Source organism: Nyctibius grandis, chromosome 1 (assembly GCF_013368605.1).
Source record: "Nyctibius grandis isolate bNycGra1 chromosome 1, bNycGra1.pri, whole genome shotgun sequence".
Classification (NCBI taxonomy): domain Eukaryota; kingdom Metazoa; phylum Chordata; class Aves; order Nyctibiiformes; family Nyctibiidae; genus Nyctibius; species Nyctibius grandis.
This window is the reverse complement of record NC_090658.1, coordinates 65,842,155-65,856,645: the sequence shown is the minus strand read 5'-3', so window position 1 is coordinate 65,856,645 and position 14,491 is coordinate 65,842,155. Positions and strand designations below refer to the sequence as shown.

At 37.0% G+C, this 14,491-nt stretch overlaps 1 protein-coding gene across 1 annotated transcript in view; it reads right to left on the bottom strand.

The window, feature by feature from the left end:
* Positions 1-14,491, bottom strand: part of AHI1 (Abelson helper integration site 1) — a 101,818-nt gene that overhangs the window by 52,506 nt on the left and 34,821 nt on the right. The window contains 3 exon segments of the mRNA XM_068398927.1: positions 9,749-9,951; positions 11,829-11,969; positions 13,235-13,365. Coding sequence (XP_068255028.1) covers positions 9,749-9,951; positions 11,829-11,969; positions 13,235-13,365 — 475 coding nt within the window.

Below are 14,491 nucleotides of genomic sequence, written 5' to 3'. Positions count from 1 at the left end.
GGTAATATAGCACTATAAACATGTGTTGAGTAACTTTACTGGGTCGTAAAGAATATCTGCTATCGTCTCTGTATTACTACACTAGACCTTCATTTTAATGTATCTGAGTTTTGCGTAGCAATATGGATTTAATTCTACTGAAATAAGTTTATTATAAAAACTCTTTTACTAATCACGTACTCTCTCAGCAACCGCGTGCAACTGTAATGACAACATTCCAAAACTGACCAGAAAGAAAAGCAAGACAGAAAATCAGATCAACCATTGAACAAGATAAAAAAAAAAAGCATTAAACCAGCTAGATTTTATTGCAGTGTACAAACTTAACAGAATGTTAGTAAATAGTAGTTGTGAAACGTAAGCAGAATGGAGAGGCCTGTTCTTCTGAACAACAACAAAATCAGTCTGCTTTTCTTACATTTACATATGCAAGTGACTAAGTTTCTTTAATATAAAGTTTTCTCTGATACACACAAATATTGTGGAAAGCCATTAGCCTATGTGTTTACTCAAACACAGAAAAATAATCCGTTCTGCAAACATGGCGAACTCAGCTTCCCAGTGTTTCATCTTCTTTTATCCACTGTTAGCTCTAGTGAGGGCCTTTCTGCAGTAAGACATATAAGAAGATCTCCCCACTACACACCATCAGTGATACAAATGTATGTTTTCCGTTCAACTAGTCTCATGAAACTTTTTGGAACTCTTCTTCAAATTTGGTATCAAAAAGTTGGTTTCAGATACTACCAGGGATGAAGACAGCTTGAATATATCAGCCTTTGGAAATCAAACTAAACACAGCAGAGCAAACTATTCAAAACTAGAACTTAACAGACACTTCCCTGGTTCATCCTGAAGGGAAAAAATATCAGGAGAAACTTGTCTGGATTGCAGTGCTTGAATGAATTATAGAAGAGATATGGAACTCCGTATGTAAATTATTCCTGTACAGCATTTCATTCACTTCTTTATTTCCTGCTGTATTACCCAAATACTCTCATTATACATGCCAAATAGCATGCTTTGAAATCAAATGCAACTGACACATACATTAGATGACTGAATGCAGGCTTCTGAAGATTTAAGAAAATTGGCCTTTTTAAAATCCAAAATAAGTTCTATCTTACAACTCTTCCTTCCTCTCCAAGTCCTTAAAAACAAGATAAAAAATATTTTTATAAAACAGATATTCAAAAGAAAGTTTCAAATTTAAGCAGTCTTACAGGAGTGATTCATTCCTCCCCTTAATAGCAGTGAAGCTCAGCGCAGGTGAGTTATAAAAGACTACCCCATCCAAAGCAAAAATCAGAGTTTTTATGACCTTTCTGCCACTAGCCCTTAAGTATTACTTAAATCTGTAAAAGGCCCAGAGATAAAAAAAACCCACATTGTAACAGAAGAAGGAACCACTCAGCTAATAAATGAGGACTAACGATTCAGCAGAACTGCTTCCAGGTGAAGTACACTGTCCTGTGAAGAATAACTAATTTTCCTACAACAGACAGACATAAGACTACCTACAGAACAGAGTGAAGCAATATTTTTTTTTTGAAATGCACACTGTGGGAAGGCATTGCTAAATACCTTTACAACAACGAGTAAAGTTGGCTAAGACAGCCAACCATCAATGTACATATTTTTCATAACAGGCTCCGCTTGCTTCATGCACAAACCACAGCTTTATCAAAGACAGTTTACTACTATACTGAATTGAGTGAAACTAAGAGTTGTAACATTCGTGTAGATTTTGCAGCGAAAAAGGATACCTACATAGTTTTTGCCAAGTTTAAACAAAGCTGATTTGCATTTTCTTTTTTGTGTTAGGGCAGCTTTATGCAAATTATGGAAAAACACATTTTCAGGGGAACTAGTTTTCACATTAGAAGTTAATTGCATGAGACAAAAACCAGAATACTGCAAGACTTTACCAGCTGCCAAAATAATTCCTCTTTTTTTCCTGAGAATGCAATTTTATGACCTTTGCAATCAAGGTAATCGACATTTCCATATATACTTGCAAGTCAAATCAAATTGGCCATCTCTATACTACTTCTTGTTCTGTTAGTTTTAGGCTTCCCTTCTGAAACTTTAGGCCTCTAGGACACTGTTTTTAAAGACAGTTTAAAAACGTTATTAGACCATAATTCCAAAGAATTTAAAAGCTGACAATTGAATTTGAAATAAAAACAAAACACAAATTCTGCTATTTTTCTCAATACTAGAAGAAAATACATAGGTAATAATACTTAAAGTAGGACCACAGTACTACATCTTTTAAGTTTGCAATGTAAGTCTGAATCAAGTTTACATCTATGTAAAAATGCAATCACTTCTATGACAATACTGTTAGAAGGGCTCCAGCAAAGGCTGGGATTCTATTGTGGTAGGTGTACTACAATCACTTAAGAGACTAACCTATTCTGCTCTTAAGTAACTTCTAGTCTAAATGGGAAAACCAAACACAGTTAAAATATCATCCTGATACACACAGGCAAAACTGAAACATATTGACTTTGCTTGTCTGAAGCAAGTGTGTTCCCCTGATGCTCCCTACAGTCCTCTTATTCCGATTATCCAGATCACAAACTCATCTAGATTGCAATATAGCTCCCTCATAACTTGGGTGCTCCATTATTTTCCCCAGAGAAACTCAGAAGTGACCAGGGCACACATACGAAAATTGAAGCTAGAAGGTGCCTGATCCTACAGTTTAGATACAGCCATTATCTATACATGATATGTCTCATCACACAGTAATTCTATATATTCAATTCCTTAGGTCTGCCAGAGAGTTCTGGCATTTCAATTACAAGCTTACCACAAAAGCTTTCTTCCTTTTTTTTTTTTTTCCTTAAAAAAAAAAAGTTAAGAAGAAATTAAGATATTATAAACATTTGGAATAGTAAGCTGCTTTCCTTTAGCCACAAGGAAAACCAAATTCTTTGTATAACCAGGTTTGCACTTCACTGAATGGTTTTCAAAATTATGCACTTAAACAAAAAGTGTAACCTAATTTCTTATGTTGACAAGCTCTCATTTGCTTATTCCAGAGATCAACTGTAATGTAACCATAAAGACAGAAAGGTAAAACAAAAAAAAAAACCTGACCAGATTTCCCCAGAATAAGCAGCACTTTTGGATGCAAGGATATATTTTCTGTACCTTTTATTTGAATGAAAACCAAATTGCTTTCCTCAGCTAAGAAAAAATAAAAAAGAATCTGTGAAACTTTATTAAAAAATTCTAAAGGTTTAATCTTGTATATCCTTCTTTAAGTCTCAATTTACAGTATCTCAGTATTTGAGCCATGATCAATGTTCCTTTCTGCACCCAACATGTGGAAAAAAACTCTTATCACAACCCCAATAACCATTAATAAAAAAAGTTGTCAACAATGTTATTAAATTAAGTGATTCAGTGCACATTTATGGTATTTTCTTTCATAAAAATTTCTTAATAAAAACTGCTTTCTCTACACCTTGGTGACAATAAGCCAGCTGACACAAGGAGATATAATTTGCTTTCAACAGCATGAGTGAATCTAGCTTTCTCTGCTCTAAAATATGATTTGAATAAACATAGTATTACTCAGATGTCCCTGTTTACTTTGTTCAGTAGGGAGAAAACAGTGAGTGACTTTTCCTTAACACTGTACAAATGTTTATGGTGCGAAAACTAAGATTAAAGGACCAATCAGTAAAATCCACGCACATTAAAAATGCTTAACACCATGTTAATTTTACCCTCTGATAAAATTATTATAATGGATATAGTTTTATGCTAAAAAATGAATGCAATTCACTTCTTGTGTCTGACATACCTTTTATATAAAGCGTAAGCCACTGAGAAAAATAAAATGCTGAAAAAGGATACTAGTGGAACAAAATCTTCTGTTACAGCTACTTTAGACCTCTAATATCAGCGAGTGTTTGGCAAGAATTAAAGACAGATATTGTGTGCTTATAGCACAGATTAAAGGCCATTGCTGTGTAAGCGTTACTGCCCTGATACTCTAACTAGATTCATACAGGTCACTTACTTCACTTAAGTAAAAGTCTGAGAGCACCCAGATTTAAATTGCATATTCACAGTAAAATTTGTAATGACTACCTACGATAATAGCAATCTGCATCCAACAAAAGATGCACACAATTCCTCATTAACTTTTATAACTAAAAGTATAAAGAAATAATACAGAAATAGTTTGAAACAGAAAATCCTTACATCTATTGCTAACGCTAATTAGAAGCTTGGAGAGAGGAAGAAGTCCTTAATATAACTAAATTACACATTCAGGGAATTCAATAAATATTCCTTTGACCAGATATTTGAAAGTACAGTCTTACCCATAAAGAGCTATTTCAGTCTCTTTATGCTCCATGTTAGCTGCCACTCTAGCGGAGAATGTCAGAGCTCTGGTACCAGATCTTACTCTGAGGGAGGCTCAGGCTGCACAGCTGCCAAGCTGGAATATTCATAACACTCTACCTATTTCTAAGGTAACTACCCAGACAATGACCTTTACTTTACAGTAAAAGCAAGATATTTTACCTATTTTCTTTTATTCACTGGTAAGTGTGGGAAGACTAGCAATTACTGCAGAGTAACTAATTGTGGTAAATCCATACAGATCAGTATGAGGACAGAGCTTGTGAAACTACTCATGGCACATCTGTGCCAAAGTTCCTTCATCTACAAAATACAGACAATAGTTTCCTTTCTTTTACATCTATTTTTACTGTGTTTTAAAATTCATCTGATGTCTGCTAAAAACGAGGAATGCCTAGAAAAAAATTCTTACTAAGCAAAGAATATTCTAACATGGGAAAATATTACATATTTTAAGGATCTGACCTGCTTTGTACGATTTTCACACAGGAGAAAAAAAACCCCAACAAACCACAGAAAAAAAAATAGGTATTTGTTCAACATTTTCTAACACAGGCAACATAATTAAAAGTGGCAAATTTAATGAATTGAAAAGGAAAATTCATTACAACTTCCAAAACCTTACTTTACAACAAACTATTTCTTAAAGACATACAAAGTAAAATTCTAGCTTGAAAAAATATTCTATATTTTACCTACTCTATATTTTACCTTTATATAGGTAAAATACTTAATAGCATGTGAAGGTTCCTAGTAATACTTCAGCCATTTCATATCAACAATCACTTTATGCAATCACAATGATTCAACAGTATCTGCTTGGCAAATGGAAAAAACGTGTATAAGAAAATTTTGTATCCAGTAAATGAAATGCACAGGGTTATAGTATTTCAGATCCAAAAGTGGTTCCACCATAGCTTATAAGACACATCTTTGTAAGTTTGCAGTGGGAGCAGCTATGTTTAAAATAATAATTGCAACAGAATTTCCTAGACTAAGAAATGCATTTCCTAGCATTCTGAAGAAGAATGTTGGAAAAAGAATAGGAAAAAGTATACAGCACCATTAAAAAAAAACCTTTTTAATTTAAAAGCACTCATTCCAGTGGAATGTATTGCACAGGTCATAACAAAAATGATTGCCTACGTTACAATTCAAACAGTTGTAAGTAGTTCTGTGTATAGGAAAGATGACTTCTACATTCTGCTTGTCTAATAATGCACTTAAAACTCTCTGAGTATCAGAATTTTGGTGACCACTTTGATAACCTTTTAATGACATTCTTCAGAAATACATGGCAAAGTAAAGACTGTAAAGCCAAACATACTTTTAATTAATTTAGAAGTAATCACATATTAAGAGATGAGGTAGCCAATATATAATTGATTCCAGGATTAGTACTACAGAGTATAGATCGATGTTGTCCTCAAGTGCTACAAATGTTTTTTCCTCCCTCAAATTATATCATGAAAGTTTTGACATCTAAAAATCACAATTTCAGAGCTAGGATATTATACCTTTAAAAAAAAGCCCTTCTCCCCATATCTACATAACATATCACCTCCTTGTTATGCAAAGTTATAAACAGGTATTTTGATTGCTAGATGGAAGTCAAATTTTAAATACATATATAGTAACACTGAATGAAAAGAACTGAAGAGTTCTTTCAATGACCAGAGATGGGTTAAGTGTTTTCCTGTCAAAAACTTCTGTGAATAGAAACATACATTAGCATTAGTTCCTCAAGACAGAGATAAATTGTTACCAAGATTCATTATATTGTAATTTCTCTACATGGTAAAGAAGCCAATTCTGCATTCTGGTTTCATAGAGAAATTCATATTTACCTTTTGTAACAAAATGTCCCCGCTTTTTTGAATTACTAAAGCTTTAGCCCAATATTCAACTCTTGGTTCTAATTACACATTTTCTGGGCTAACAAGAATGTTAATGTTGCAGAGGAGAAGAAAAGAAACTTCCTCTATCATTCACTAAGGCTCCTGTTTAGATAGTAAAGAAGAAAAACAAACAAACAAAAAAAATTGGTTCTAAAGGGACCTGGAAAGGAGGCACTGGTCACAACACAAAAAAGGCAACCTCATACAGGATCAGAATATTCTCTATTTCTGTCTAGCTTAAACCAAATTTTAATGTTTTCACATTACATTTTCAAATTATATATATATAAGTTGCAGACCTTCAAACTTCGCACTTACAAGTTAATTTTATATCTGTTAGTTACTGCTGTTAAGTTCACACACTTTGAACCCAGAGACCCCTATGTTGGCAGATCTGCTGTTCAGAGGTTCCAGCACCTTTGTCTCATAAAACACGACCCCAGGCGTGACCTCAGACCATGTTTACTGTCTACAAGGTATGCTGCCAAGCTGCTTGTCCCAACATGGTAATCCCTACATGTCTATGACAAGGCACTGGCACACAAACATGACCAAAAGACCAGTAAAAAACCTACATAGTTTCCAGTTCCCTTTTATTTTTCCCATCAGATAAATACATACAACATAACACCTGTGTTCTCATTTGGATTTTCATATTCCAACCCTATCACAGGGAAGCCTGCCACTCTAGGTGCGGCTTAATAAAGACTCATTTCTGTTTTCACTTGTCTGTACCCAGACGTATTAGCATGTGCAGCTGAGTGGCAACTTTTACGGGGCCTACTTTGACAAACACTTCAGCAAAGCATTTATGTGAGCATGCATTCTAATAAGCCTGCCAGCAACACCTGCACTTACACACATGCATCATTTTTTCACATGAAAAAGGGAGTTGTGCACGTGGAAATGCATACACATCCAAAACTGTAATTCCCAATTACAAATCAGTTGAAATGTTAAGTTTTAGTACTGAGTGTAATATCTCAACAGAATATCTGATAATGCAGGCAGGCAATATTGCACTCATGCAAGAAATTATCCTATCCCTGCTTGGAAAGGAGGTATCACTGTCCGTTCACGTTGGATCACTGAAAAGATGAGTATCAAGAGTCCTTTCAATGAAAAGAAATTTCCTCCCAATATCTCAGTGGTTCATAAAGCCCTGCAAGGAAGCGCTCTCAGTGTTTGTAATCATCATTGCTCTGTGACAGACACCAGGCTGGATGCGGACTCTTTCAACCGCCATCCTGAACTGTTTGGAAACCCATGTGGTGAGAAGACTCAGATGACCTCTCTGACATCTCCCATATATATGGTCCATGGTTTGGAGGATGCTGTCCAAAACCTTGATCGTTACTCTGCTCACAGTGGACTTACCCCAAACTGGTCATTGAGTAATGGGGGAGTCTAGCGTTACCCAACAGCTGAAAGTTATTATCTCAAACACAGTTGTAGGCATATATATATTTCGCTTAGCTACACAGTTTCATGGAACCACTACATGATTCTGCTAATCCAGATTTGCCTCCCACAGCCCAGAATCCCTGGCTAATCAGGGACTACAGCTGCAATGATAAAGACTCACAGAAATTCATTATTCCCATCTTCTTCCTCAGATGACAAGACATCCGGAAGAGTAAAAATTATTTCTTCTGGATGTCTTCCCAGACGCAAGGTTACATGCTCCATTCTCTCCATATTGTGCCTTTCTTTGACTGATAAACACCTTGAAGGCATCAGGGCTCACTTGTAGATGAGCAGGAACAAAATAAGCAGAAAACAGAAACAAGGCTTGCTTCCTTATGTGAGGCCACATGTAACTGTAGAGTCAGGAGCAACATGCTACCATTATCCATGCGAGCTACACTGTGGTATTTCATAAAGGGGTCCACGGGGAACTCGCAGTCCAGAAAGCAAAGGACTGTGGGATAGCTTTCTTTTGAATAGTTTCAAAGCACAGGCCTAATGGGGATGTCCAGGCCATACCTCATCCAAAGCAAAACCCCTAAAGCATGATGAGAGTAGCTACACCATCCTCAGCAACAACTGCTTGCACCTACTCATCTGCTTCTTTTGTGCTTCATTACTTATTAATGCAGACAAAGCCTAAAACTATATTAAAAAAAAAATCTATATGCACTCCAAAGTACTTAAAAATGACAAATAATAAGCGCAAACCCAAATGTAGTTCATACCATTGTGAACAGTACTTATAACTGTACAGCACTATTCAGGAATATTCTGCATTCTTGTCACATGCAAAATTGTCTCAAGTTGGGGAATTTCACTTAATTAAATTTACTGCCAATTACAAAAGCTTTAATTACTGGTTCAGGTATTGAGAAACATGACAAATAGTCAAACAAACACCCAAAGAAAACACTTTTCCTCCCTCTTTGTCTCATCTTTGCTTCAGACACTTCTCTCTCCTCCTTCCTAGTCCCCAGTCTCCTTGCTTTTGCCATTATATTACTCAGTCCCCTTGGTAAAGCGGTGGGTGATGCAGAAGAGTGGGGTTAGTGCATAGTGGCTTGCTCTTTTTGCCTCTCCTTGTTTCTTACTCCTTTCAGCTGCTTTAGTGTGGGTCCTCCACTGGCTGAAATCCCCTCAGGGATTGTACCTGTCCAGCGTGGATTCTTCCACGGGTTGCAGTCCCTTCAGAGGTGTATCTCCTCCTGTGTTTTCTTTTGTGTGTCCTCACACATCTCCTCCTGTCTTTCGCTTCATGCCTACCCTGTTATCTCCCCCTGTATTTCCATTTGTGCATCGTTTTGTGTCTCCTGCTTCACCTTTGTGCCTCCTTCTGTGACTTCTTTTGTGCCTCCTCACATCCCTCCTCCTGTATCTCCACTTGTGTCTCCCTGACATGTTTTCCTTTGCATTTCCTCCTCTGCTCTGGTGTCTCCAGGTAGCTACCGACCAGTCTTAAATACGTTTTCACAGAGGTGACATATGCTCTTCTGTTTGTTTCCAATTTCAGTTGTGCAGTGGGTCCATACTGTCCTTTGCGGAGCTGGCTGGAAACAGCTGTGCCCAGCACAGGGCAGCCCATGATCTCCTCCCACACAGGTCAGCCCTGCAGCCCCCATGACTGAGAAACCCCTGCCATTTGTACCACATACAATTCTAAAGGTGAACAGAAAAAGAAGGAAAAAAAGAGAATTTTCTAAAGCTCAGCCATAATGATCTGTGGAGTAAATCAAATGAATGGCAATGGGCATTGACAGAAAACATGCCTTGTTATCAATATTTCAGAAAGCAAAATAAATTATAGTTTTATGCAATTAATCTCTTTTAAAGAGCTACTTACAGGTGCATTAATATTAGTGAGAGATGCATTTACTTCTGAAGAACAGATCCCAAGACTACATATATGTGTTTTGTTACATACACCAGTCCTAGAATACGAACTTTGGCTGAGAAGGCTATATACTTCTGGAAATTAATTCAATTTGACTTACCAAAACAGAATCAAGTTTTTGTTTCACCTTCTGCATTCTCATTGATGCTCTTGCAACACTGACAAACTGATCTGCCGGAGACATCACTGAACTTTTTTGTACAGGAATTTCAGAAAAACTGCTGAAGAACTGTGGCCCTCTTGGTGCAGCTGTGGTAAGTGATGAACTGAGATCTTTTACATGTTCAGCTTCCTGTTGTGCAACTGCAGAAATAACAAATATTAATGTGTCAGGTGAAGCCTTACATTGCCATGGGAAAAAAAATAATTGAATGATCAGTGTCATTTTGCCAGCCACGTCTTCAGTGAAACAGCATCAGAATCTGTACTAATAGCGCTACAGGGAAAACCTGAAAATGACATGAAATTTTCCCCATACTACCTATTTCCCCCTAACTCTTCCTGATCAGAATATCTCCCCTTCTGTTATCTGTGTTCAGTAACCTCTCACACAGTACTCATATTTTTGTGTTGCTTACAAACAATAGTGTTCTCCATTCAGAAATATTGGGAGGGGAGGGAGGGAAAGGGATGTTTTCAAAGGCAAGAAAGTTACATAGCTTGCACTGAGTTCAAGTCAGCTATCTTACTAGGTAAACTTCACATTTTTTCCAGCCTAGTTCAAGAGAGCTTATTATACTTGAGTAAAATTTCAGAAGTTGCTAGACATATATACAGGCACAGGAGGCCTTCTTAGGAGGTAGCCTGCTCTAGAATAGGATAATTTTGATGAACGTTGTGCTCACTGTCATTTAAACAAAGTGTTTGATTTTTGCAATTTTTTTGTACTGTGGTCTCAAGCCAACAAAGGTTAAAAGAATTCTTCATGAAAGTTTTGTCCAGGATATTCATAAAACTGTTGGTGTATGTAAAACACATACTGCTGGAGTCTTAAAAACTGTGTCAGTGACTAAAATTAGTATTACTATATGATTAACTCTTTCAACACTAAAGCAGTAAGACTATCTTCTGAAAGCAAAGTGTGTGTTTTTAACCAAAAAAGGAACAAAAAGTTAGTGACAACGGAGAAAAGACCTCAACCTATGCAAAATCTTACTGTTACCACTGACTTAGTTAAGCAGTCAGATGATACAAATAACTACCAGTGTGATATCTATGTGATCTCTAAATATACACACACACATATATTAAACTACCCTGTTAGCTTTTTAAAGACTCACTGTCTGCTGAACAGTCAAAAAAATTTAAAGAAATCCTTCACCCAAAAAATTTTCCATTGCTCTCTAGAATGCAGATATCTTACTGTGTTGAAGTTTAGCACTGAATATTGATTGTAAAGTCATTGCACTTTATTTTCCTGTAAAAGTCAACCAGTTCAACAGACAAATAACCTAAACTGTGAGATTTGATATGAGTAATCTCATTAGTACATGCTATTTATAAAGCAAATGTATAAAGACAGGATTAGCTTTATAAATCTATGTTCACTGCAAACATAATTCAAACAAAAATCTGTTACAGATATGCAAAATTTATTGCATATTAACATTATCTACTGTCTAGATGCAACATGACATATGAAACTATGTCCTCAATTGAAACAATGACACTGCTAAAGCTAACCACAAAAACATATCGGAAAAGCCTGCAAAAGACAGTCTGATTTTTATTTTGTATATCAAAAATTCAAAGTCAGCATTTATTGCTATCTTCTCTTTAATATAACATGGGGAATAAACGTATCTCTCACATAATCACACCACAGATGTAACACCTTGTTTATTAAAACAATCTATACTCTCTCATATTAGTTCATTTCTACACAGCTCCTTAACATTATTTTATAACATAGCCAGCACAAAATAATGAGATTTCTATTAAGCTATTCATTAATTTTCAGAACAATAGTACTTTCTGGCTCCATAACCCACCTTTACACTGAAAATGGGCTTTTAAATATTTACATGATGCTGCCTGGGTTTTGGTATCTCCCAGGATAAAGACATGTATTATCATCAAATGACTGTTTTCTTTTTGCTTCAAAAGAAGTACAAATACTAGCAAATCACTTCTAAAAATAAAATCTTTACAGGTGTGTATCAAGAAAATTTGTACTATACCTTTATAATCATAAATGTATACCAGTATTGGCTGGTTTTGACCAAAGGCACAAAATGACACCATGTGTTCATGTGGATGAAAGGCAACATCACGAAGTGGAGATGTGAAGGAGAGTTCAGAATATATTGCCACCTTATCTCCTACAGAAGCGAAATACATTTATTAATACCATGGCAACATATTTGATACAGCAAAATAACAGCTGGTTAAAGCTTGTATTACTACAGTGCAGTGACTGCCACTGTAAATAAATATTCTTCAGTCCATTTCCTTATTGAAAAGTAACGTCTGGCATAAGACAAAAAATATCGCGTGCTTTTAAGTTACTGAGTAAGTCAGAAAAGTTAATGCTGTTGCAACAGCTGCAGGAAACCCCAGAGGATGCATCAGGTTAGCTGAGTTCTCTTGTTCTGATAAGCAAGTTCTGGAAAGGTGGCGTTCCACAGTATTTGTTTGTGCTTGCATTTTGCCAGAGAGATAGCTATCTTAGTTGTGGATTTCAATTATATAATACTGACAATAGGAGTGAAAGTTGAGCATGAAATTATTAAAAAAAATAAAATTAGCTCTTCAGCTGATGGCATTGTGAATGCAAGTACAGTGTATAAGCAAGAGTCAAAGCCTGGTGAAAACATACTACTAACAAAGTTTCTCCCTCCTTTTATTCTTTTTTAAAGTTTTCAGACAAATTGTGTAGCGGCATAAATGTAAGTTAATATAGTTGGAAACATGGAAAGAAATTCAAAACAGAACTGATGGTTAGCTGCCAGTTTTAAAATATTTACTTTTTCCTTTTTAAAAATTATTTAGATCATAATTGGAGACAGAACATGATGTCATCAAGCCAGAAAGTGTGTTCTGCTACCTTCTACTGTTATTTTTGTTCCTTTTACCTCACTGTACAATGAAGATGGTAAAGTCTTTATCTTGCATCTGCTAACATTTTTCCAGAAAGATTTTGGTAGCTATTTTGAAACTACTCAGTTTGGGGAATAATTCACAAAGAGTCTCCGATCACCCTTGGGAAACAGATGAAGTGGTTCTCAACAAAAGCCTATTCCAAATCCAAAAAATGCAAGAGGAAGACTGATTTGACTTAAAAAGGAATGCATAAAAATGTTTTCAGACCCTCATCTACATGTGAAGAATTGCAGTACACAAAAAGCTGAGCTTAAGATACTCTTCCTGCTGGATATTACAAATGCTACCTCTGCCTATTAATTTCCTCTAGAGAATTAAATCTTAGAGATTAATAATAGCTATTTAAAAAGTGGCGCTAAGGCTTCAGGGTTTAAGAGCATCTTACTGAAGTTTCATTCCATATCAAAAGCGTTTCAATAAAGCTTACAACCCTTTGCCCCTCAGTCTTGACAACCTGGCTTAAGACCATAAAATAATTAGTTACCTGTTTCTGGATTCCAAACATAAGCCTTTCCATCTTCACTTCCAGAAAACAGGAATGTACCACATGGTGTTAAGGTGCTGTGAATCTTTTCTCTGTAATTTGTGGCACCTGTGTATTTCTTCATAGCCAAGCTAAAGAAAAAGAACAGTTTTCAAATGTAGCAGATACAGAAAAAGTTAGAATGTCTATTCTGAAAGTGTCAGTCCCCCACTCTATTCCTCAGAAAAATCAATACAGTTTGCATCCCAAATAGATATGCAAGCACCCACCTTTTGCAGAGTGCAGTGTTTACCCTTTCTTTTCCCTGGCTTTCATAATACACCTGAAATTATAAATGAAAGTGTACATCCTTGTCTTTCAGTAGAAAATGGAAATACTCAGATCTAGAGAATGGCCGAGCCCAGAGAGTGGTGGTGAATGGGGCAAAGTCCAACTGGCGGCCGGTCACTAGCGGTGTTCCCCAGGGCTCAGTTCTGGGGCCGGTGCTGTTCAATATCTTTATAGATGATCTAGACGTAGGGATTGAGTGCACCCTCAGTAAATTTGCAGATGACACCAAGCTGGGTGTCAGTGTGTATCTGCTGGAGGGTAGGAAGGCCCTACAGAGGGATCTGGACAGGTTAGATAGATGGGCCGAGACCAACGGCATGAGGTTCAACAAGAACAAGTGCCGAGTCTTACACTTCGGCCACAACAACCCCATGCAGCGCGACAGGCTGGGGGAAGAGTGGTTAGAAAGCGGCCTGGCAGAAAGAGACCTGGGGGTGCTGATCGACAGCCGGCTAAACGTGAGCCAGCAATGTGCCCAGGTGGCCAAGAAGGCCAATGGCATCCTGGCCTCTGTTAGGAATAGTGTAGCCAGCCAGTCTAGGGAAGTGATCGTCCCTCTGTACTCGGCACTGGTGAGGCCGCACCTTGAATACTGTGTTCAGTTCTGGGCCCCGCACTTCAAGAAAGATGTTGAGGTGTTGGAGTGAGTCCAGAGGAGGGAGACCAAGCTGGTGAAGGGTCTGGAGGGTCTGACCTATGAGGAACGGCTGAGGAAGCTGGGGTTGTTTAGCCTGGAGAAGAGGAGGCTCAGAGGTGACCTTATTGCAGTCTACAACTACCTGAAGGGAGGTTGTAGTGAAGTGGGAGTTGGCCTCTTCTCCCGAGCAACTAGCGATAGGACAAGAGGACATAGCCTCAAGCTTCACCAGGGGAGGTTCAGGTTGGACATTAGGAAGCATTTCTTTACAGAAAGGGTCATTAGACATT